The following is a 26,167-nucleotide window of genomic DNA, read 5'->3' as shown; positions in this document are numbered from 1 at the left end:
TTTGACCATGTGACTATGAGGATGTTGCAACAGTCATAAGGGTGAAAAACAGTCATAATTCACTTTTTTTTAAGCGCTGTTGTAATTTTGAACTAAACAAACAGCTGTAAGTGGCTGACTACCTGTATATTATAAATGTGATTTGTCTTTCATTTTTCCGTAGTGTTTGGTCAATATATTTTTTATTTACTTAACAGCCATGTGGATCACATGTGTTTCTACGGAAGTCCAAGTTTAAGAAGTGCACTCCCAACTGGGCCTTGAGATCTTATGCTTGGTAAGCAGGCATGGCACAAGTTTACAAGTTCATATAAAAATGTGGAAGTGCGCTTTTAAGCTTCGCTTGGGTTTGTTTGGTTTTAATTTGGGTTGTTGTTGTCCTGTTGTAGCTGCTTATCCTTGGTTAACCACTTCAGGCCTTTGAAGTAGGGTAGCCAAGACATGTAAAATAAATGAAGCGAGTTTTACATTGGAGTACACAGCCTTCCGTGGATTGTCCGTGTAATGTGCTTGAACCTAGCTGGTGTTTTTTTTTTAATTGCAGCGTTGCTTAACGTGCCAAATCACCTGCTTTCCTTGCCTCACGCCTGCTAAAACCTTCTCCGCGGTCGTCCCGTCCTCTGTTCAAGATTTGCACAGCCAAAGCACAAAGAGGAATTGTTACCAAATAAGCAGTAGTCACACACTTCTACCAATAGCCTTTGGAGGGCTGGTTACCATGGAATCCACCATCTGTTCACTCCCCACTGGAATGTGATTATCCTTGGTGTACTGGGAACTGGGAAAAGCAGGGGTGTGTGTGTGTGTGTGTGTGTGTGTGTGTGTGTGTGCTGCCTGCAATTATCTGCAATGGAGTGTGTTAATGGGAGGCTTAGACCAGCTTGCTGGAGAAACATGTAAATGTCTTTATTTATTTATTTTTTCCCAATAACAAAGCAAAAACCGCAATTTTTGCCACCCAGAGGAATGAATTTAGCCGGTGAAAGGTAAGTGCTTCAATGCAAAAGACGTTTGGGTTATTGGTGGCAGCGTGGCTGATATGATATTGATGCTCTATCAATGAGCTTTCATTGTCAGCCATTCTTTCTATAGATGTTGATCAGCCCGGAGGTTGTGTGTGTGTGTGTCTCTGTGTGTTTCTGTAGAACAGAGCAAGAGGGAGGAAGGCTCTTTTGTCTTCTTTCCAGCGGCTTAATTTCGTATTGTTTTAAAGGGACAGTCTCAGCAAGCCGTACCTGAATTTGCCGTCTTTTAAATCTCTCTCTCTCTCTCTTTTTTTTTGCCTAATGTCCCTTTCTGCAGAGATGGAATCTAAAGAATATATATGGCACATTCACACGTTGGCTTGCCTAGAATAATAATGACAAAATCCATATTATAAAAGCCGTATTTGATGTTTTAGAGGAGCTGGTTGTTTGTGGGGGGTGTGATGAAGACAATGGATATTTGGTTTTGGTAAAATTGTGCACAAAATGCAGATGTGGCTGGAAACAGGAGTGACCGGAGATTCATCTCTCTGGAAACAGACTCCAGACCATTAGGGATTATTGTGCATTGACTTTTGGATAAGTTTTCCGAAGATGCATGCATGTGGGGGGAAAAAGCAACATGATTTTCTTGGCATTTTTCTCTTTTTGATAAAAGCTACAGCAGCATAAGCAATGTCTTCAGGGTTTTTTTTTTTTGCCATGCTGCTTATTTTTTAAAAAAATTCTTTTATAAATGCTGCTGAAGATGAAGATAGAACTTGGGTAGGATTGATCCATATTTACGATTAAACGAGGTTAAGTTCTAATCACTCATAGATTGATCAGGTGGGCTTTTGCTTCTTAAAACCATTTGTGAGTAAACACATGTATTTTAAGATGAGCATTATGAGATTTATACAAGATGGATTTTGGGGGGGGGGATTTTCTGCCCTTCCCCTTTTCATCTCATGTGCTCCATTCCTTTTCCTAAGGCTATCATTTTCATTTTACGTGGAAAGATGAAATAGCTTGAGTCCCTTTTAATGAAACTATATCAGTTGGTTAATTCTACCAGTTGCCTGTATATTTCTCACCTAAATAGATCAGAAATGGGCAGATGGCTCATGAATTTCTTAGACTATACAGATACACATCAGGTAAAAATTAAGTACATCAACATTTTTTTAAAAAAAAAATAGCAGTAAATCCTAATGTGAAATCGGAGCGATGGGATGTAAACCTAGCTTATATTAGCAACTGCCTTCTTGAGGAGGTCCTTTTTGGTCTCTGTAATTGTTAAAAGGTGACCTTTCCTTAGGAGCTCTCTATAGAGCAAGTATGAATGGAATAGTTTTCTCAATGTCTGCTCCTCAGTTTTTAACTCCCTTTCCAGAGGTCTCTGCCAGATCTCGAGCATCTTCTAGGAGAAATGCAAGATTGCTTGTGTTGCAGAATAGTCATAAGTGAGCAGTAGATTTGTGCTGAATGATGAATTGTCCTGTAGGACACAGTAAGTGTTATGGGGTCTTCTGATTTTTTTTTTCTAACTGTATTATCAGAGTAGATATTAGATCTTTAACTTTAACGCAGATTGGATCATACAGTTTAAAATGCTTCTTGCCTTTGCTATGCTTTTATCCAGATAGTCCTCGACGTCCAAGCTCAAAATTTATGTTGCTAAGCAAGACAGTTGTTTAGTGAGTTTTGCCCCATTTTACATCGTTTCTTGACACAGTTAAGTAAATCACTGCTGTTGTTAAGTTAGTAACATGGTTGTTAAGTGAATCTATATTGCCCATTGACTTTGCTTGTCAGAAGGTCACAAAAAGGTGATCACATGATCCTGGGACATGGCAACCGTTATAAATATGACTCAGTTGCTAAGCATCTGAATGTTGATCATGTGACCATGGGGAAGCTGCAATTGTGTGAAAACTAGTTATAAGTCACTTTTTTAAAGCACCATTGTAACTTTGAATGGTTACTAAATGAACTGTTGTAAATAGAGAACTATCTGTAATGTGTTAGTTGCCTTGCTCTTTGCTGCCCAATGATATCCTGTTGTCCAAAAGCCATTCCATTCTCCCTTGCTGTCCCATATCCTTGCCACTGCTCTAACGGTGCATTTATCTTTTGCTTATATATTTATTCAGCTTCACCTTTCTCTTTTTCCTTGAATGTTTCTTTGTTATCTGCTATGGATAGGAACACTCTAAAGCACCACTCTCAGTGTTGGTGCTGCATTATTGTTGCATTTATCAAAGCTTTGTGTTTGTCTAAGTTGGAGGAGGGGAACTATGGCCCCTTTATGACTTGTGAACTTCAACTCCCAGAATTCTGGGAGTTGAAGTCCACAAGCCATAGAAGGGCCAAAGTTTCCTACCCTGGTCTAGATGATGAGTCTCGAAATGTTTGGTTTGCCTGGATTTACATCGAGTGAAGAGGAATTGTCTTGGGCTACATATAAAATATATAATATAAATCACATAATAATTTGCAATCTTGTGGAGCCAGATTAGTAGCTGTTCAGGGCCTTATGAGATCCTTGGGCCATGGGTTGGACATATCTGATCTATATCAAGAATTTTTTTAATTTATTTGCATTTATATCCCGCCCTTCTCCGAAGACTCAGGGTGGCTTACACTATGTCAAGCAATAGTCTTCATCCATTTGTATATTATATACAAAGTCAACTTATTGCCCCCAACAATCTGGGTCCTCATTTTACCTACCTTATAAAGGATGGAAGGCTGAGTCAACCTTGGGCCTGGTGGGATTTGAACCTGCAGTAATTGCAAGCAGCTGCTGTTAATAACAGACTGCATTAGTCTGTTGAGCCACCAGAGGCCCATACCATACCATGCTGATACCATACCATGCTGATAGACCCTCTTTGGAATTACTTTTTAAAAAATTAGATTTGTACACTGCTGCAATCAAAAAAGCTCCTGCTGGGGTTTTTATGTACCCTGTTTCCCCAAAATAAGACCCAACTGGAAAATAAGCCCTAGCATAATTTTTCAGGATGCTCGTAATATAAGCCCTACCCCCAAAATAAGCCCCCAGTTAAGATTACTAGACAGATGGGTGCATTTAGTACTGTATTTCTCTGAAAATAAGACATAACCGGAAAATAAGCACTAATGCATCTTTTGGAGCAAAAATTAATATGACCCAGTCTTATTTTATTTATTTATTTATTTATTTATTTATTTATTTATTCATATTTTGGGGGAAACATGGGTATCAGTGGAAATACATGTATACAAATTATATTAAAAATGATAAAAAGCATTATCATTGATCGGTCTGATGGTGCCAACTCTTCCCCTAAGATATCCCCCAAATAATTTAGGTTTTAAATAGCTAGTGGAACATAATAGAGGAGGACAGATTAAATTTCTTAGGGAAGGCTTTTCCAGAGTTTAGATGCATTTACAGAAAAGGCATATTGACAAACCTGCACCTCCCTTTGGGGGAGGAGCAGAAGAAGTTTCTTCTGGGATGTCCACATCAGATAGATTGATTCCTATAAGTACTTCAAGATCAAGCTATATAGTGCTTTAAAGGTCAAAATAAGTACTTAGAAGAACTTGGAAGTTAATAGGGAGCCATTGGAGGCTATCCTGAAGCATTCAGGATGGCATGGTAATGAAATATAGTCTTAGGCAAGAGTAGTAACATGAGTTATTGTCCTGTCACTCCATCTAGGCTGTCAATGGAGCACTAGCAAATTGTGAGAATGTGTTGTGCATAGTCTTATCCCTGTGAATTGCCAACTAGAATTAGTGGTATTAATGGCATTTGCTACTTCCTGGTATATTTACTTAGAATTCAGTCTCTATTTGCTTATGAGAGATTAATACCTATAAAATAAAGGTAAGGTTATAAATATAGATACATGCATCCAACTAAATGTTATTTCTTTGGAAGCCTGGAGGATGTAATGATAATGGAGGAAGCTATAGAAAGGAATGGGCTTTGGTAAGAAGAGGTCAGGAGCAGTAGTTCTCTGAAATCACACTTTACTATCATTGATTAAAAGATCCTATTACTGTTGTATTCTCCCAAGTAAATAGAAAAGAGACACTGGATCTGGGTCCAGTTGCGGTTTTCTTTTGCAATACAATGGTGGTAGTAGCTTCTTGAATCATATTACTCAGAAATGAGAATGGTTTCCCTGTTATTTCCACTTAGAACACAGGTATAAGTCACAAACGTATTTTAGAGCCACAGATCTTGTACAGAAGAACTTTGTATAGGATTGTCTATTAAATCAAATAAAATAAGAGATGCGTACTCTTCCTCTAAAATTAGACTGTTGCCTTGGGTAGGCAGCGAACCATTCCCCAACACATGCCATTTTCTTGAGGAAACAAAATGCAGTACCTAAATGCCATTTTCCCATGAGGCTAACTATTCTCTATAATAGTAAGAATTGCCCAACTGGATCAGATTAGAAGACCCATTATTCAAGGATCCTTATTTAATTTATATTTGTTTAGAGTTAGTGGAAACTTTGACCCATATTGGACATTCTTTTAACTGCCATTCTTATATGAAACTTCTCTGGTGATCAAAAATTCCACGTATTATATCCCAAAAGAACATTGGGTCCCCCAGTGTTAATTTGTGCATGTTTCCATTTTTTTTTACAAAAAATGAACAGTGAAGTATTTCAGAAACTGGAACCTGAGAAATCTGTATTTAAGATACAACATATACATGGCCATTCCAACGTTTTGTTACAAGGGGTTGAAGTATCAACTGACATCACTCTAAAACTTTGTTCTAATTAATATTTCATTATCTCAGACTAGTAAATCTGTAGCACATTTATACCCGTTCCTCGGGCGGCCATGATCCTCAGAGCTTGGGTCTTCGGTTGATGTTATGTAATGCTCGGTCTGTGGTTAATAAAGCCCCCCTGATTTGTGACCTTATTCAGGGGGAGTCCGCAGACCTCATGGGCATTACGGAGACCTATTTGGGCCCAGAGGGGGGGACCCCCTTGTTGAGTTGTGCTCTCTGGGTTTCCGAGCATTTCATCAACCGAGGGCCCAAGGTAGGGGTGGGGGGTGGCGGTTGTTATTAAGGAAGATCTAGAGCCGAGGGAGGCCACTGTTCCTCAGATTGCCGGTTGTGAATCCCTCTTTGTGAGGTGGGGCCATAGGAATCAGTTGGGTTTGTTGATCACGTACCTGGCTCCTTGCTGCGTGACTACAGCCCTACCCGAGTTGTTGGAGGTGCTTGCCGGGGTGGCGGTTGAGACCCCCAGACTTATAGTCATGGGGGATTTCAACTTGCCATCGACCGGCTTGTCATTGACTGCAGCCCAGGAGTTCCAGGCTTCCATGATGGCCTTGGACCTGATTCAAGTAACTGATGGCCCTACGCACACAGGAGGAGGCACACTGGACCTAATTTATATCTCTGGACAATGGCTAAATGATCTGGAATTAGATGATTTAGTAACAGAACCGGTGTCATGGTCAGATCATTTTCTCCTTCGCCTGGACCTTCGGACCGCCACCCACCACCGCAGGGAGACGGAACCAATACGTTGGTTCCGTCCCAGGCACCTGATGGACCCTGAGAGGTTCCTGACGGAGCTTGGGCCATTCCCTGAGGATCTGGCCCACGGCTCGGCTGAAGAACTAGTTGTGGCCTGGGAGCAGGCCGCGGCTGGAGCTTTGGACCGTGTCATGCCTTTGCGGCCTCTGACCCGGCGCAGATCTCAGCTGGCCACTTGGTTTTCCGAGGGGCTGAGGGAGATGAAACGCCGGAGAAGATGCCTAGAGAGTACCTGGAGGTCCAGTTGTTCCGAAGCTGATCGGACACTAGTTAGGTCTTATTCTAAGGCCTACCTACTGGCAATGAGGGAGGCGAAACGTTCCTACGCTTCCACCCTCATTGCGTCGGCAGATAACTGCCTGGCCGTCCTGTTTCGGGTGACCCGCTCTCTCCTTCATCAAAAGGTGCGGGATGACCCTTTGCAGGGACGTGCCGAGGAGTTTAGTGGTTATCTATATGATAAAATCGCTCAGCTCCGGGATGGCCTGGAGTGTAATTGGGATAATCCAAGTGAGAGGGCAGAGTCGCGTCTTGTCGAGATTGTTTGGGATGAGTTTGATCCTGTGGCTCCCGAGGACGTGAACAGGTTGTTGGGGAGGCTTCACGCCACTACATGTTTACTGGACCCATGCCCTTCCTGGTTGGTGCTGGCCACACAGGAGGTGACACGAGGCTGGCTCCAGGGGATTATCAACGCTTCCTTGTCGGAGGGGGTTTTCCCTGCCGCCTTGAAAGAGGCGGTGGTGAGACCCCTCCTCAAGAAGCCCTCCCTGGACCCAGCTATTTTGGGTAATTATCGTCCGGTCTCCAACCTTCGCTTTGTTGCGAAGGTTGTAGAGAGTGCTGTGGCGCGGCAGCTACCCCAATACCTGGATGAAGCTGTCTATCTAGACCCGTTCCAGTCTGGCTTCCGACCCGGATACAGCATGGAGACAGCTTTGGTCGCGTTGGTGGATGATCTCTGGAGGGCCAGAGACAGCGGTCATTCCTCTGCCCTGGTCCTGTTAGATCTCTCAGCGGCTTTTGATACCATCGACCATGGTATCTTGCTGCGCCGGTTGGGGGGACTAGGAGAGGGAGGCACTGTTTATCGGTGGTTCTCCTCCTATCTCTCTGACCGGTCGCAGACGGTGTTGACGGGGGGACAGAGGTCGGCCGCAAGGCGCCTTACTTGTGGGGTGCCGCAGGGGTCGATCCTCTCACCCCTCCTGTTCAACATCTCTATGAAGCCGTTGGGTGAGATCATCAGTGGCTTCGGGGTGAGATACCAGCTGTACGCTGATGACACTCAGCTGTACTTTTCCACCCCGGGCCACCCCAACGAAGCTGTTGAAGTGCTGTCCCGGTGTTTGGAAGCCGTACAGGTCTGGATGGGGAGGAACAGGCTCAAGCTCAATCCCTCCAAGACGGAGTGGCTGTGGATGCCGGCACCCTGTGGATGCCGCAGCTGACTGTTGGGGGCGAGTTATTGGCCCCAAGGGAAAGGGTGCGCAACTTGGGTGTTCTCCTGGATGAACGGCTGTCGTTTGAAGATCATTTGACGGCCGTCTCCAGGAGGGCTTTTCACCAGGTTCGCCTGGTTCGCCAGTTGCGCCCCTTCCTTGACCGGGATGCCTTATGCACAGTCACTCATGCTCTTGTTACCGCTTGCTTGGATTATTGCAATGCTCTCTACATGGGGCTCCCCTTGAAGTGCACTCGGAGGCTTCAGTTAGTCCAGAATGCAGCTGCGCTGATAGAGGGAGCCCCACGTAGCTCCCATGTAACACCAGTCCTGCGCAGACTGCACTGGCTGCCTGTGGTCTTTCGGGTGCACTTTAAGGTTTTGGTTACTACCTTTAAAGCGCTCCATGGCTTAGGGCCTGGGTACTTACGGGACCGCCTACTGCTACCTCATGTCTCTCACCGACCTGTACGCTCACACAGAGAGGGTCTTCTCAGGGTGCCATCCGCCAAACAATGTTGGCTGGCGGCCCCCAGGGGAAGATCCTTCTCTGTGGGGGCTCCTACCCTCTGGAACGAACTTCCCCCTGGTTTGCGCTAAATACCTGACCTTCGGACCTTTCGCCATGAATTGAAAACGTATTTATTTACTCGCGCGGGGCTGTCATAAGTTTTTGTTATATTTTTAAATTTTAAATTTTATATTTCTAAATTTTATATGAATTTTAACGGGTTTCTGGATTTTAAATGTTTTATAGTTTCAGCCAACTGTATAATAAGTTTTTTAATTTTGTTTTTAATTGTATGTTGTTTGTGTTTTATCCTGGCTGTACACCGCCCTGAGTCTTTTGGGAGAAGGGCGGTATAGAAATCTAATAAATAATAATAATAATAATAATAATAATAATAATAATAATAATAATAATAATAATAATAATAATAATAATAATAATATTCACATAGTTAACTTATTGCATCTTGTACATTCACCTCTTCTTTTTACTATTGATAGTATGTATTATTATTCCCCTATTCCTTATGCTCAGATGTATGCTGTTTGTGTAGATGCTTCTTACTGTAGCTTTCGTGTACTGCATAACTTTTGTTTTATCTGGTCATTAACTGAAATAAACATGAGCATATGTTGCTCATATCATAAGCTGATTTTCCGTGCTAGCTACCCAGTTGAATTCAGGCATTTAAATTTTTCATAAAGTTCAAATTTTGCTCAGTGTGAACAATAGAAGATCTCAGAGGATCCAGTTGTTTAAATGAATGGAGATTGAGGCTTCATTCATGATTGTTGGATGGATCACTTTTGGAAGATGCGTTGCTAAATTTATATCATCTTAGGTTGTTTAATAGGCCTGATTCTCATGCTAAAAGCAGTGCTTGTTTATATCTGTGTTATTGGAATCCCAGTTAGCTACAACTTATTTCACACCAATGATTAGAAATTTTGGGATGATGGTGAATACATTTGAAATTTTGAGACAAGTTTGTCGGAATTCTCAAAGTAGGCTTACCATGGGGCAATGAGACCTCCAGTTGACTGCTAATGGTTGGCATGATGTATAATGATGGGATTATCTCCAAGATAAACTCTTACTACCTCAATTTATCCCTGTCTCCTTTTGTGGTCAGATGGGCATACATCTAGCAAAGCGCTGAGATGCAATCATACGCCAACTCCTGTTTTCATTTTGATGTGACCTAAAGCATAGCAACATAATGCAGACATGCAAGACAATACTAAAGTGTAGTGCAATAAGTCAGCTGCCTTTTTATAAAAGTAATCTTTAAAAAGTAAATATGGATGAAACATGGTGGGGGGGTTGTTTCTACATGGGCATCCCTGTTTTTTGTTGATCCGTATCTGTATTTACGTTGTTCACAAGCAACTTGGCTTAGGAAATTCCATCTGGGGATTGCTAGAGGGAAATCGGAATTGTATAGATATTGTGCATCCATGCTACAATAGATGCCAGACTGAATCTTCGATTGCTTTCTGAACAGAAGAAAACATTACCCTATTGCTTTTGTTCAGGAATCAGAATGGTCACATGGGGCTCCACCACAGTTGTTATATTCCCATATAAGTGGTTGCAAAGGAAACCTAGTATGGAGTAATTAAGTTTGACTCAATGTATAGAAGTCTAGATGAATGGCAATCAACTGACCCAATTGTTTCCTTCAAACAGAAAAGGCATTCTACTTCTCTCTTTGACACATTATTCTGGAATGTTGATGGGACTGACTTAGAGTTCTCTTTTGCATTCAAGCCGATGTAGATTTCATTTCATTTTTGTTACATTTTTCAAGGTTCTGATATAAAAGATACTGTTAAAAAGTCAGTGAATTCTAGTTTGAGGGAGCATCCGTGCCTCAAGGTTAAATCTGGTAGACGATCCAAAAGTTCCTATTTTCAATCCCTTGCATTCAACTACTGAATAGTGAAGAAATGCTAATAATTATTGCATGTGGCAAGCCAGCTGACAAGGTTTTGCTATTGCTGGGCAACCCTTAGAAGGCAAAATGCTTTTTATCTTTTTAAAGGAAAAAAAAATGTGGATGCCTCACATTGCCCTCCATCTTCCTGTAAAACCAAAATGGCCCTACTATATATTAGGAAATAATAGTTGTTTCTAGCATTGGATTTGCATGTGTATAAAATACCTTCATGTAAGGCCAGGCGTTCTACTTTTGTTCAACCTTCTCTGTCTATTGCTGCCCCCCACTCCCCGTGCCATATCACGTCCTGTTCCAGTGGGGCCATGATTGCACAAGTAGGGGTTACAGTGAATAGTGGTCCATGTGTCAGTCAGCGCCAGGCTGGAAAAATGGAGAGATCCCACTGAGTGTCAGTGTGAGGTTATTATCTTTATATCATAATGCTGGTTGTTCATTTAATTCAGTAGCTCGTTTTTCTGGTATTGAAGCAGAGTAGCCTGATGAGAAATATTTGCACCAGGCAGTTCGGTTAATTATATGGTTGCTGGAGAGTGAGTCACTTTCTCTTTTTTAATGGCAGAATGACTAATGTGGGAGACCAAAGGACTGCCTGTTATGGATATAGTGTACTATGACTGTAACTTTGTTGCTGGCAATCCTTATGATTTATATTGATATATTGATCATCAATTGTGTTGTAAATGTTGTACCTTGATGAACGTATCTTTTCTTTTATGCACACTGAGAGCATATGCACCAAGACAAATTCCTTGTGTGTCCAATCACACTTGGCCAATAAAAATTCTATTCTATTCTATTCTATTCTTTGGTTGTAGGAAAGCTTTTGACAAGGAATGTCATGATATCCTTATGGACAAGAAGTAAAAATACAGGCGAACAGATTTGAGGTTGGTTATACGCACCAATAGCAATAGCACTTAGACTTACGGTATATACCGCTTCACAGTGCTTTCCAGCCCGCTCTAAGCAGTTTAGAGTCAGCATATTGCCCCCAATAATCTGGATCCTAATTTTACCCACCTTGGAAGGATGGAAGGCTGAGTCAACCTTGAGCAGGTGAGAATCGAACTGTTGGCAGTCAGCAAAATTATCCTGCAATACTGCATTCTAACCATTGCGCAACCGTGGCTCACCAAGCACCATGGGTGCTTATAAATGATCCAGAAGAGAAGTATTGAGTGGGTTACCCCACAAGTCTTTTGTTGTTTCAGCGATATTCTCCCTAGCTATAAATTCTGTAAGAGAATGGAAAATTTATTATATCTGCACATGGCATGCTCATTACTGATTAACATATTAGCAGAAGCAGAAACACCCTCCCCTCAATTTGCCTTAACAGATGGAATGTTGGCTATACCCAACAAGACAATGCTATTCAGTTGTGACTATAGGAGATGACTGGGCTGAGCTTGAGAGTCAAGCACAACATGAGTCGTGAGTCCCTTTGTGCCTACAAGAATGCCTGTAGTCATTTGAACCGCTTTCCTTCCTGATTTCTTGCGCCTGACAGTGACAAATCTAAGGTTCTACTTATGATAGGAAAAGATGTAGGAGTCCTAATGGATCACCAGATGAATGGGACCAAGCAGTGTGATGCAGCTTCTAAAAAAGGACAGTGCAGATGGAGGCTGCATTAAACTAAGCATTATGTTCAACTCATGGGAAGCAATAGTTTCTGTGCTAGTGCACTTTGCAGTATAGTGTCCAATTCTGTGTCCAGCTTTGGGATATTGAAGTGCTGGAACCAGTTCATATGATAATAGAATTGGAAGCCAGGCTCTGCGAAGTGTGTTTGGCTTGCCAAAAGAGAATAGAGGAGATACAATGGCAATCTACAAATATATAAGAGGGGACAGCTTTAATTTTGGTTTAAACCAAACACAGGAGAAATAATTGCTGGGTTGAAATTAAAAGAGATGTTGGTAAGAGCTGTTAAACCTCGGAGCAATCTGTCTCAAAAGTAATCTAGTACATTTCTGTGCTACCAGGGTGTTAGATTAAATGACCAATAAAGATAATTTAAACTCATACATTCTAGAATTCCGTGACTCTACAAATTGAAACAGGCATCATCCTTTTAAGGTGGGACAAATTCAATGGATCTTGTATGCTTCATTGGGAATTGAAGTGTCCTAAACATTTCAAGATTTTAATAGAACTTCTGAGTAACTATCTTTAGCTGTAGCACAAATCCATTTCTTAAGAGGGAGTTACAAGAGGGAGGAGAAACATCTAAGATCATTTAAATACATATGCATTGGTGTATCTGTTTAGGTAGGATAGTATAAATCTGCTTTGTTGTTGGATAAAGGAATTATTAGATTTAATTTTTATAAATATGTATGGTAATTATATAAATGTATGCATCAATAGTGGGTTCCACTTACCTTCGCTATCGGATCGGAACTGTGAGCGCATGTGCACGCTCACTTCGCTCTGCTCATGCATGGTGCTTCTGTATATGTGCAGAGCGTCCATAATGATGTCCAGGTGGGTGGGTGGAGCCTTCCACCGCGGCCACTACCGGTTCGCCTGAACTGGTAGAAACCTACCACTCGTATCCATGTGAATGAAGTATGTGCATACGTGTGCGCGCGCATACACACACACACATGTTCCAGGGCCTAATTGAGGAATGTAATACCTTGCATATCACACTAAAACTGGCTATTTTAGATGCAAAACAGGAATTGTTTAATTTTAATAAATACATTGTGTTAGGAGAAGATAAGAAAACAGCAATTGTTTTGTGCTCATGTGTTTCTACTGAAAGGAAAAAAATGGATGGGCTCATAATGTGTTGAACTGAACCGGGCTTTCCAAGATTTTTTGTCTCTGGAAATAAAATGCTGCCAAAGACCAGTCAATTAGGTTTTGAATTGAATACCAAAATGTCCATGTCAACAGATCATCTTTTTTTCTCATTTTGATGTGGCATGCTTTAAAAAAAAACTTCGCTGTCTAATAATTCATTTCTGCTGTGCTCAGCAGACTTCGGAGCAATTTTTGCTGCATATTCAGGGCAATAGGAATTGTCACTAAAGAGCTTTCTTATCTGCATAGAGTCTAAATTCAACCAAAGTTTAATTATATATTTAATTAAAAGCCTTACACGGCCATCCATCTTATATGCAATGATCCTCAGCAGCTCCTAAAAACAATAGTAAAAACATTAAAAAAAACATATAAGTTCAACATCAAAAAGTAACTTCTGGTGCCCCAAAACAACACTCTCCCCCATATGTTAGTATTCATACTTATTGGGCTCCAGCCCATATTGTACAGAAATGCTTGGAAGAGGTATTACTAAGGTGCAAATTAAGAGACCGGTTTGAATAGATAATCAATGTAAGTCTATATTTAGGATTTGCCTCTCTTTGCTTAGGCTCAATTTTATTTAGCTTTATTACTCTATTTGTAACTCTTCCTTTCTGTTTACCCTTTTGTTGCCTGGAGGTAGGAGAGGCTATTGAATCCGCTGTAATAAGGTTTCAAGGTTTCATTATCCAGTTTCAGTAATGATAGAAGGTTTGCTTTATAGGGTGCTTTCTTCCTCTGAATAGTCTCAATTTTTAGATACAATGGATAACACTGTGGGAAGGAAAAAAAATAAGCATAATTGAGTGTCAGAGCTAAAATAAAAGTTAGGTCCTCATGGTTAGGTATCTAAATGGTTAGGAAAGTGGTAGGTTCTGCAAATTAAAACCTTGAAGGCATAACTGTACGTTACTTGCTTAACTTTTTGTTAAAACAACAGCAAAAGAGAAAAATGAAAATTACATAAAGAAGTCTCCTTAGGTACACACACACAAACACACACACACACACACACACACACACACACACACACACACACACACACAAACACAGTTCAAGACCAGAAAAAGAACCAACCTCTTATTTTTGAAAATCTTTACAAATGATGGAGAGGTAGAATTGCTTAATTCCTCTTTTGTTCACTCTTTCGACTTGGAATAAATAGAACAAATGATGTAACAAGGAAGTTGGAGAGCAAGATATTTTTAAAAGTCATTAAAGAGGACCCAGACGCTGAATAAAGTTTGTAATATCTGAAAAATTGAAGGAACATTAAAAATGACAGAATGTTCCATTCCTGTTGCCCCATTCCTAAAAAAGCTGGATTTAAAAACTATACATTGAGCAACGTGGTGAAAATCCTAAAATACGATAGGGAGCATCTTCTGAGCACTTTGAAAAGAATGTATTAATTAACAAGAATCAATCTGAATTTTTTCAACCAAGCTGTGCTAGGTAAACTTTATCTTGTTAAGGGTTATTATAAGTCTTGTAGATCATGGGACCACCGCGGATATAATATGTTTTTACTTCTGGAAGATACTTGATGTTTTCTTCTACGGAAAAACAGCATGGTATTATTCTGAGAAGATTCCCCAATGAAGGCTCAAGCCTGATACTTTGTCAACCGAGGATAACAACCATGATTTGTTTAACAAGCCAGAACAAAGCACTGAATGTGTATACACATTCAGAGATTTACAAGCTATAATGGCTGGATTAAAATATATGCTACAATTTCCATCATTATTTCACTTGTTACGCTTCCTAGGAAGATTGCGAGTTCTTTTTTGGCCAAAAATTGACACATAGCAATATTAGCTGTCTTTCAAGAATATAGTGGTTGCTTTGCTTGTTGCCTTGTATTTTATCTAGCTTGTCCAGCAAAGAATCTCCAACTACAGCTGAAAACAGTTTACTTTGTTAAACTCTATTAATAATCTATAAGGTTACATGTATTTTAATTCGATTAATAAAATCTGGGATCAATATACCTCACTGTTAGTATGAAATAACCTTTGTGGTGATTTTTTTTAGAGAGCATGAAATAATCTAACGTGTTAGATGTGCTTTAAGTAGATGATCTCTAATCCTAGCATCTGGTCTAAAATATCTGGTTTAGGGAACAGTTGATTGAGCAAAGAATCGGAGCTATTTAAAGATTATTCCCTCATAAAAATGCAGAGATTATTTCTCTGCTAAAGGCAGACTTCTTTTGGTTATAATTGCCAAGCAGACTTTTTATTTATTTATTACATTTATATGCCATCCATCTCACTCTTAGGTGACTTTGACATAGGCTGAACACCGGTGTTCAATTGCCAACCTTCTAAAAAAGCCCCTGCAAACCAAAATTGCATTAACAGAAGGATACAATCAAGATCACGAGAGGTACTAATACCACTCTATAAAACCTTAGTAAGACCACACTTAGAATACTGCATCCACTTTTGGTCACCACACTATAAAAAAGATGTTGAGACTCTAGAAAAAGTGCAGAGAAACAAAGATGATTAGGGGACTGGAAGCTAAAACGTATGAATAATGGTTACAGGAACTGGGCATGGCTAGTCTAGTGAAGAGAAGGACCAAGGAGAGACATGATAGCAGTGTTCTAATATTTGAGGGACTGTCACAGAGAGGAGGGGGTCAACCTATTTCCCAAAGCTCCTGAAGGCTAAACAGGGAATAATGGATGGAAACTGGTCAAGGAGAAATTCAACCTAGAAATAAGAAGAATTTTTCTGACAGTGAGAACAATCAAACCAATGGAAGAGCTTGCCCTCAGAAGTTGTGGGAGTTACATCACTGGAGGCTTTCAAGAAGAGACTGGACTGAGCCATCTGTCAGAAATGGTATAGGGTCTCCTGCTTGAGCAGGGGGTTGGACAAGATGACCTACAAGGTCATTTCCAACTCTGTTATTCTATTATTATTATTCTATTTTATAGGGCGCATTGCATTTCGAGGGTTTGGGCACGTGCGTTTTGGGCACTCTGTCCAGAAAAGGCCATCATTGCTGTAGCTCCTGTCAACCTAACATCTTGAAAGCATGGAGTAGATAAATGGGTACCACTTTAGTGGGACAATAACAGCATTCCTTGTGCCTCAGCATATAGTTATGCTGGCTACATGATCACAGAAGTGTCTTTGGACAAGGCTGGCTCCCTCAGCTAAGAAATAGAGATGAGCACCGGAAATGGGATATTACTCATCTCTTTCTTAGCCGAGGGAGCCAGCATTGTCCAAAGACACTTCCAGACACAACTGGACAGGGGAAAACTTTACCTTTACCTTTACCTTTAGAATCAACAAAGGATTGTTTCCAAGTTATAACCCAAGCTATTACAGACTTGAAATTGTCCTGAAGTCTTAAACCATCTTAAACACACTAAGTTGGATCTCTGCATGCATGATATGAAACAGTACAGAAGCTTTTCTTTGTTACAAAAGGTACATTTTCAGAGACATGGTGGTAGAAAACTGGTTTTTATTTGGGCAAAGTTTCCTCTCTCTAGGAAGTTGCTAAAACTCCAAAATCTAAAAGTTTAAAAATTGTGGTCAAGATGAAGCATTCCTTATTCCTGCTAAGGCCAGAAGCTTTTATCCCAAATTTCCTGATAATAGAACCCTGTCTTTCCTTGAAAGCAGCAGTTAGCTGTTCTTATAAATGCTTTTTTTATTAAAGTCTGGACTAGAGCTGTTGAAAATCTTGCAAGCTTCTTCTCCTTTAAACTGATGGCTTGTGGAACTAAACAATGTATTGTTCTCATTGGACCCAACTTTGGGGAATTTTGCCAGAAACTCCTAGTTATCTGCATACATTCTGTTCACTGTATCTGCTTGCTTTGTTCTGAGTTTGACCTTTTTTTTGTAACAAGAAATGATGTTGATAGCATTTTAATAAAAGTAATAAATATATAGAAAAATAGATGCATCTTTAAAGTGAGTATACCAGCTTCTTTTTTCAACTGTTTACTATTCTGTACTACCAATTTTTGATCAAGCCTTTGTTCATTTTTTGAGACTGGATTGTATTTTTGCTTGTTATGTACTTTATTATAATTTTAATAAGAAACTTATTTTAAAAGTTGTATGTTGGCTACTGTACACACATCAGCCCACCATCACCAGATAAATACAAGATAAAATGCTAATACAGTAAACAGTACTTTAAAAAAGTGAAACCAGCCACTAACTATGAAACTGAGACTCCATTTGGTGCAGTGGTTAAGATGTTGGCCTAAAAACCAGGGGACTGTGAGTTCTAATCCTGTTTTAGGCATGGAAGCTGACTGGGTGACCTTGGGTCAGTAACTTTCTCTCAACTCAACTCCCCTCTCAAGTTTGTTGTTGTGAGAGAAATAGGGGGAGGAAGGAGTATGATGTATATCTGCCATCTTGGGTTGTTTATAAAACATAAAGATGGAATAAAAAAACCCTTAAAAATACAATACAAATAATGTCTATTAATAATAATAAGATCTGTAATACAAAGAGAAACTTAAAAGATTGTCATGGCATGAATGTCTAATGAATATCTAGTTGATATTCAGAAATAACAAACTAAAACCAAACTTTCACAAATTTTTAAAAGGTTGTAATTGGAAAAGCCTATAAAGCCCTATGAGTGTACCAGACCATCTTATTTGTCTCTTGAGAAACCTATATGCGGGACAAGAAGCAACAATGAGAACTGGACATGGAACCACTGATTGGTTCAAAATTGGGAAAGGAGTCCAGCAAGGCTATATACTATCGCCCTACCTATTTAACTTATATGCAGAGCACATCATGAGAAAGACGGTGCTGGATGAATCAAAAGTTGGAATTAAGATTGCTGGGAGAAATATCAACAACCTCAGATATGCAGACGATACCACTCTAATGGCAGAAAGCGAAGAGGAACTAAAAAGCCTCTTGATGTGGGTGAAGGAAGAGAGTGCAAAAGTTGGCTTGAAACTCAACATTAAGAAAACTAAGATCATGACATCCGGCCCTCTCAATTCCTGGCAGATAGATGGGGAAGAAATGTAGGCAGTGACAGATTTTATTTTCCTGGGCTCCAAGATCATCGCAGATGGGGACTGCAGTCAAGAAATTAAAAGACGCTTGCTCCTGGGGAGGAAAGCTATGGCAAATCTAGACAGCATACTAAAAAGCAGAGACATCACCCTGCCAACGAAAGTGCATACAGTCAAGGCTATGGTTTTCCCAGTTGCAATGTATGGCTGTGAAGGTTGGACCATAAGGAAGGCTGAGCGCCAAAGAATTGAGGCCTTTGAACTCTGGTGCTGGAGAAGACTCCTGCGAGTCCCTTGGACTACAAGGTGAACAAACCGGTCGTCCTAGAGGAGATCAACCCTGACTGCTCTTTAGAAGGCCAGATCCTGAAGATGAAACTCAAATCCTTTGGCCACCTTATGAGAAGGAAGGACTCACTGGAGAAGAGCCTAATGCTGGGAAAGATTGTGGGCAAAAGAAGAAAGGGACGACAGAGAACGAGGTGGCTGGATGGAGTCACTGAAGCAGTAGGTGTGAGCTTAAATGGACTCCAGAGGATGGTAGAAGATAGGAAGGTCTGGAGGAACATTGTCCATGGAGTCGTGATGGGTCGGACACGACTTCGCAACTAACAACAACAACAACAACAATAAAGCCCTATAAAATAAAAGCAAACCTTTAGCAAATCAAAATTTTCAAACATGATGTGTACTAAACTATCTAACCTGTAAGTGAGAATTATCTTCACCAGCATATCATTTACTAACAGCAAATTTTTGTGCTTGAAATTCTGATTCGACTGTTTTGATCCTTAGGAATGAGAATTAAAACAACCACAACCTTGATTCCAATGGTGACTTCTTTATAAGTGAAAAAGGATGCTATTGATCCTCTTTATACTTGTTAAGAGGAGTTGACATGAATTTAAGTTGGCTTCCTCTTGTTCCCACATGACAATGGAACTATTTGTTATAACTCCTGAACTTGGCTTGTGATCTGTTTACCAGCTAAGCTATAACACCCATCACATGTTCTTGATTAAAGCTCAAAAACTTTGTGTGGAATGAATAGAAACTTGGAGTTTAAGAGAGTTGGGCTTTATCTCTTTGGCTTTCTCTCTGTTCTTCAGACCTCATCCCTCAGTCCTTCTTTCCAAGTAGTTTATAGCATCCAAATCATGAATTGTCAAGGAGACAACATTCTTTCTGGCATTAGTTCTACTTCAGCCCTCTTCAAGTTTTTCCTCTCCTTCTTCCTTTTATGCAATCTTAAAGGCTGATAAGAAAAACAAAGAAAATGATGAGGAAGACACAGCTCAACAGAGGAAGTTGAGTAAAGTATTACATAGTACAGGTAGTCCTCGACCTATGACCACAATTGAGCCCAACATTTATGTTGCTGAGACATTTGTTAAGTGACTTTTGTCCCATTTTGTGACCTTTTTGTTAAGTGAATTGTAGCAGTTGTTAAATTAGCAACAAGGTTGTTAAGTGAATCTGGCTACCTCATTGACTTTGCTTGTCAGATGATTACAAAAGATGATCAATGACCCCGGGACACTCCAACTGTCATAAATTAATCAGTGGAACAACTTGCCTCCAGAAGTTGTGAATGCTCCAACACTGGAAGCTTTTAAGAAGAGATTGGATAACAATTTGTCTGATATGGTATATTGTTTTCTGGCTAAGCAGAGGGTTGGACTAGAAGACCTCCAAGGTCTCTTCCAACTCTTTTATTCTATCCTATTCCTATTCTATTCTAAATATGAGTCAATTACCAAGCATCTGAATTTTGATCACGTGACCATGGGGATGCTATAAGGGCCATAAGTGTGAAAAACGGTCATAACGGTCACTTTTTCAATCCCATTGTAACTTTGAACGGTGACTAAATAAACTGTTGTAAGTCAAAGACCTTCTCTGTACCCTGTACCATCTATTTCCAAACAGACACCTTGGATCAGGGATCTCTAACCTTGGCAACTCCCAGAATTCTGGGAGTTGAAGTCCACAAGTCTTAAAGTTGCCAAGGTTGGAGACCCCTGCCTTGGATTATCCCTTCTCCTTCTTCCATTTAACTGGTTGTAAGAGCCCTTTGGACTTCCTTCCCTTTTGTCTTTTTCATGCTTACCTCCCTTTCCTTTCTCCATCCTCCCTTTCAGAAGTCTTTGGAACAAAAAAGACAAAACAAAAATGTAGGTTGCTGACTTCTTGAACAGCCTGGAGAGCAAAAGGGGAACCACATGTGGTAGAAGAAATTGTACCCTCGAACAAAGAAATCATTTCAATGGTTGCAGCAAGTGACACAAATCGAAGTGTCGGAGGCAATGCAAATGTAATTAAACTTTCTCAAAATTACCAGTTATGGCTACACTGTAGAATAGGAAATGAATAAACTGTGCTGGTCAGTTAACAGTGTTGTAAACTGGTGCTCCTCCCTTGAACATTTTGATATTGTTTTTCTTTCATGAATGGTGAAGTGAATTGATCCTATTCCTTATCATGGACGTCACAAATAGCCGACTTCTCTGTGCTATGTAATATAATAGAATAGAATAGAATAGAATAGAATAGAATTTTTATTGGCCAAGTGTGATTGGACACACAAGGAATTTGTCTTGGTGCATATGCTCTCAGTGTACATAAAAGAAAAGATACCTTCATCAAGGTACAACATTTACAACACAATTGATGGTCAATATATCAATATAAATCATAAGGATTGCCAGCAACAAGTTATAGTCATACAGTCATAAGTGGAAAGAGATTGGTGATGGGAACTATGAGAAGATTAATAGTAGTGCAGATTCAGTAAATAGTCTGACAGTGTTGAGGGAATTATTTGTTTAGCAGAGTGATGGCCTTGGAAACACTGTTCTTGTGTCTAGTTGTTCTGGTGTGCAGTGCTCTATAGCGTCGTTTTGAGGGTAGGAGTTGAAACAGTTTATGTCCAGGATGCGAGGGATCTGCAAATATTTTCACGGCCCTCTTCTTGATTCGTGCAGTATACAGGTCCTCAATGGAAGGCAGGTTGGTAGCAATTATTTTTTCTGCAGTTCTAATTATCCTCTGAAGTCTGTGTTTTTCTTGTTGGGTTGCAGAACCGAACCAGACAGTTATAGAGATGCAAATGACAGACTCAATAATTAGTCCTCGATTAAAGACTGAACAGTTACGACCCCAGTGGAGCCCAAAATTTATGTTGCTAAGTGAAACATTTGTTAAGTGAGTTTGCTCCCTTTTCCGACTTTTCTTGCTACTGTTGTTTATTTATTTATTTATTTATTTATTTAATTAAATTTTTATACCGCCCTTCTCCCGAAGGACTCAGGGCGGTTCACAGCCAAATAAAACAACGATAAATAAATACAGAGTAAAATCAATAATTAAAAAACTTATTAAATATGGCCCCAATTTAAACTGTATTTAAAACAATAAAACCCACTTTAAAATTAAAACCGAATAATAAAACTTCTAAAAATTCTATGCCAGTCCTGCGTGGAAAAATAAATACGTCTTCAACTCACGGCGGAAGGTCTGAAGGTCAGGAAGTCCTGGGGGAAGTTCGTTCCAGAGGGTGGGAGCCCCTACAGAGAAGGCCCTTCCCCTGGGGGCTGCCAGCGGACATTGCTTGGCTGACGGCACCCGGAGGAGTCCCTCTCTCTGAGAGCGCACGGGTCAGTGGGAGGCAAACGGCGGCAGTAGGTGGTCCCATAAGTAACCCGGTCCTAAGCCATGGAGCGCTTCCATTTCACTTTGTTAAGTGAATCATTGCATTTGTTAAAATTAGTAACACAATTAACGTGAATCTGGATTTCCCCATTGACTTTGCTTGTCAGAAGTCGCAAAAATGGATCACATGACCTCAGGACACAGCAACTGTCATAAATACGAAGCAGATGCCAACCATCAGAATTCTGATCATGTGATGCTGCATCAAGGGGATGCTGCAACAGTTGTAAGTGTGAAAAACGGCCATGGGTCACTTTTTTCAGTGCTGTTGTAGCTTTCAGCAGTCACTGAAGGAACAGTTGTAAATCGAGGATACCTGTAATTGAACCTGGCAATTAGGTCATAGGACATGAAGGCCATAAAGCTGGTCATCATATGAATTACCAATTTTATGACTTTTTTGCAATGTCATTAAGGCCAAGTTTGTCTTAATATTTAATGTAATTTTCTTTTAGTAGTTAAAATAAAGTAAATGTTCCCCTCGCACATACGTGCTAGTCATTCCCGACTCTAGGGGGTGGTGTTCATCTCCGTTTCAAAGCCGAAGAGCCAGCGCTGTCCGAAGACGTCTCCATGGTCATGTGGCTGGCATGACTAAATGCCAAAGGCGCACGGAACGCTGTTACCTTCCCACCAAAGGTGGTCCCTATTTTTCTACTTGCATTTTTTACGTGCTTTCGAACTGCTAGGTTGGCAGAAGCTGGGACAAGTCACGGGACCTCACCCTGTTATGTGGCACTATTTTTTTTTTAATTTATTAAATTTTTATACAGCCCTTCTCCCGAAGGACTCAGGGCGGTGTACAGCCAACGATAAAACAAAATATATACAATAAAACACTAGGGATTCGAACCACTGAACTGCCGACCTTAGTAGTTACCTAACAGCTAATTTGATAAATTCCTGAAGGACAGAGGAAATCTTTACAGATACTCTAGTCACCGTTTCCCCCTAAATTTGAAAATACGCTATTCTGAATAAACTATAAATTTTTCTTTAAAAATGACAACATACTCAATCCATGTTTCATTTAGGGGTGTGAATAACATTCTGAATTTAAGTAGACAAAATACATTTAGTTAGGTAAGCCACAAAATATCTAAGTCTTTTATATTTACCATGCTCTTGCTATAGAACTATTTAGAAATGGCAGCCCCTGGGCTGGGTTTTGTTTTTAAGAGTCTTTGTGTGGATTAAACAGTTTTGAAGCACAGCAGACATATTGAGCTTCCATTCTGAGGCCAGATTACCTCAAACGCATCTTTACTCCACTATATCGTAGGGCTTCTTCCAGGTCTTTGCTGTATTATGTGTCCAGGAAACAGAATATAATACAGAAGCAGGCTGTAAGGTACAGGATCGAAAAAAGTTGATTACCTGTCAGCTGGCCTGTTGTTTTCCTTTCATGATGCACTACACTAGATTGAAGCATACATTGTGTGAATATTAGCAAATGTGTCATGTGAGAGACTTCAGTATGAAAAACATATATATATTTAAATTTACCTAAGAATACAATATTTGGTTCTTACCTAAAATCATTACAGATTTCATTAAACTAATTTCAATGAAACACATCTTAAAATTTTATTTGTCTTATTATTTGCAAGGAAAACTGGGATCCATTCCTACAAATGCTCACTGCACATCCAGGAAGGAATTTACCCTGGAAATACGTAACATGGCTCTTCTTTCCTTGCTAATTACCCTGAGATACACGTGATAGCAATAGCAACAGCTCTTAGACTTACGTATCTCTTCATAAGGCTTACAGCCCTATCTAAGAAGTTTACAGAATCAGCATATTGCCCCAACAATCTGGATCCTCATTTTACCAACCTGGGAAGGATGGAAGGCTGAATCAACCTTGAACTACTCAGGATCAAACCCCTGACAGTGAGCTGAGGTAGCCTGCAATACTGCATTCTAACCACTGCGCCATTGCAGCTCTGAATACATCTCCAGCCTTTGCTTCTAATGTGTAGAGTCGTTCTAAAACATTCGTTGCTGCATATTCCAGTGAAGAAACATCACAAGGGGCTGAATCACCCAACAATGTTTACTTACAACTCTTAGACTTCAAAACTATTCGTTAAAACTGTTTATGAATTCAGTTGTTCCCTACTTAAAGGGGCGATTATGGTTTACTGAGTCCTTCGGGAGAAGGGCGGTATAAAAATCGAATAAAATAAATAAATAAATAAATAAATACTCCTAAATTACATCTTTTATTCTGAAGCTTCTTATGTATGGCATCAAATGCATTTTTAAAAAAAAAAAAAATGAAACATGTCTTGAGTTGCAGAAAATCAAGATTAGGATTGGTGAATTGGAAAGTATAGAACTGCTCACTTTCGGAAAAAAAATATTTGGAAATTAAAGGGCTCTTCACGACAAGGCCCTTGCACATGAGTCACCTCTGGTTTTGGTAGATACTGCTAGAGAACCAGTTTGGTCTAGTGGTTAAGGCACCAGACCAGAAAGCAAGGGATTATGAGTTCAAGTCCTGCTTTAGCCACAAAAGCCATCTGGGTAACTTTGGGCCAGTCATTCTCTTTCAGCCCTACTAACCTCACAAAGTGGTGTTGTGGGGAAAAATAGGAATAGAAAGAGGTCTTAGATACCTTCTCTGTCTTAAATTATTTGTAAAAATAAGAAATATTGGCTGTATATAAATAAATACTCCCTAATGGCTCCAGTGGTTGGTCTGCAGGGCACTTTGGCTAAACTGCACAGATAGCTGCATTCTTAGAAGGGTTACAAGGGAGGACCCTCAAGATAGGTAGCAGTCTTCCAAGGCACCATGATACCCCCATTAATTGTTAAAGTACATAATTCCTAACATTAAAAACGTTTAAACATCAAACTTGTAAAAAAACCCTCCAAAAGTTATATTCTAGGTAAGCAATATGGCTGTTTTGCAATTATTTTATCGTGGGGAAATGGCTATATGTTTAGTCCAGTCCAGTGTCACATGCCAACAATTTTCTTTTCAGGCATCACAACCATTTATGCGGTAATTAAGCTTTCTTATTAATTTGTGCATAGCACCACTCCTGGTGCCATTCTTCTCTTTAAGTTTTCTATTCCTCTCAAATAAACTCATAGAACAAGATTCGTATGTTAAATACTCTCAAGGGAAAGCTCAACAGAAGTGGCACCAAGAATGCGCCCAGCTTAGGAAGAGGGAGGGGAAAAAAATTATAACCGTTTACAAAAATGCCTATTGTGTTAGGTAACCTTGCTTGGCTTTCTCTCTTAATACAGAGTTTGAAGAATTTAAACAGATGTAATAACTGTTGAAAACCTTTTAGCTTCCCCTTGTATTTTCCTTCAGTGGTTTGAAAGCTTAAACAACTAGTTTTCCCTTTCAGCTATTTTAAAATCGATGCTTTTTCTGCCTTCCCATAATTTCGAGCTCATTGGTGTGCTTTGTGATGCATTCTCTGCAGTGCAGAGCCCTTAGGGGATGCCAGGCAATTTGCTTATGATGCTTTTGAATTATAAACTTGCAGAGTGCAGAGATGTGGAGCTCCTCCTAGGTCTGCTGGGCTGGAGAGAATCTAAGCCTATCATATGATCTTGCCATTGCAAAAGTGAATTTTGTCGACACAACAGCATTAGATCGATGTGGGTATCAAATCCATGATTGCCATGGCATCTGATCTAGGTAAGGGGAAACCTGGTGCTGGTTGCTTCTGTTTAGAGGATTTACCACAGTCTTCTGAATTGAAATACTCTGCCTGCATGCTTTTCATAGTTTTAGGCATTATTCAAATTAATTTAAAACACCTCTCCCCCCCCCTGGTAATTTAAAAATGTGCAAATATACCCCTTGGAATGCTGTCATCTCCCCTTTTTGTTCCAAATTCGTGTTTTGTTTGGCAAGCAGAAAGTTTTGGCTAATGTCTCATTTAAAAAAAATACTGAGTTAGTTTTGGTGTTCTTGTTCAATTGCTTTAATTTGCTTATGATTGAATTAGCTGTAATCTTAAGTGGTTTTTTTTATTTCCCATTGTCTACCTTGCACTTGTACTGTTCTTGGTTCCTCTTGCTATAAATCATTGGAGATACTGCTGAGTGGTTCATTTATTTGTGCATTAACCCGTACACTTTGGAATCAAATGGTGAAGATGAAGTTTTCTTTCAAATATTATA

The 26,167-nt window shown here is 40.0% G+C and overlaps 1 protein-coding gene across 7 annotated transcripts in view; it reads left to right on the top strand.

Annotated features, from left to right (window-relative positions):
* Positions 1-26,167, top strand: part of FGD4 (FYVE, RhoGEF and PH domain containing 4) — a 145,943-nt gene that overhangs the window by 45,014 nt on the left and 74,762 nt on the right. The window contains exon 1 of one of the 7 annotated variants that reach the window (XM_058191575.1): positions 198-277. The exons of 4 other annotated variants lie outside the window; for them this stretch is intronic. In XM_058191575.1, the coding sequence (XP_058047558.1) occupies positions 271-277 (7 nt within the window). In that variant the 5' untranslated portion in view covers positions 198-270. Of the gene's footprint in view, positions 1-197; positions 278-806; positions 987-25,530; positions 25,680-26,167 lie in introns of those variants that run through there. 2 more of the 7 variants (XM_058191576.1, XM_058191573.1) reach the window with 2 other exon arrangements.

This window comes from Ahaetulla prasina, chromosome 7, assembly GCF_028640845.1.
Source record: "Ahaetulla prasina isolate Xishuangbanna chromosome 7, ASM2864084v1, whole genome shotgun sequence".
NCBI lineage: Eukaryota > Metazoa > Chordata > Lepidosauria > Squamata > Colubridae > Ahaetulla > Ahaetulla prasina.
This window is presented reverse-complemented; position numbering and strand designations above follow the sequence as displayed.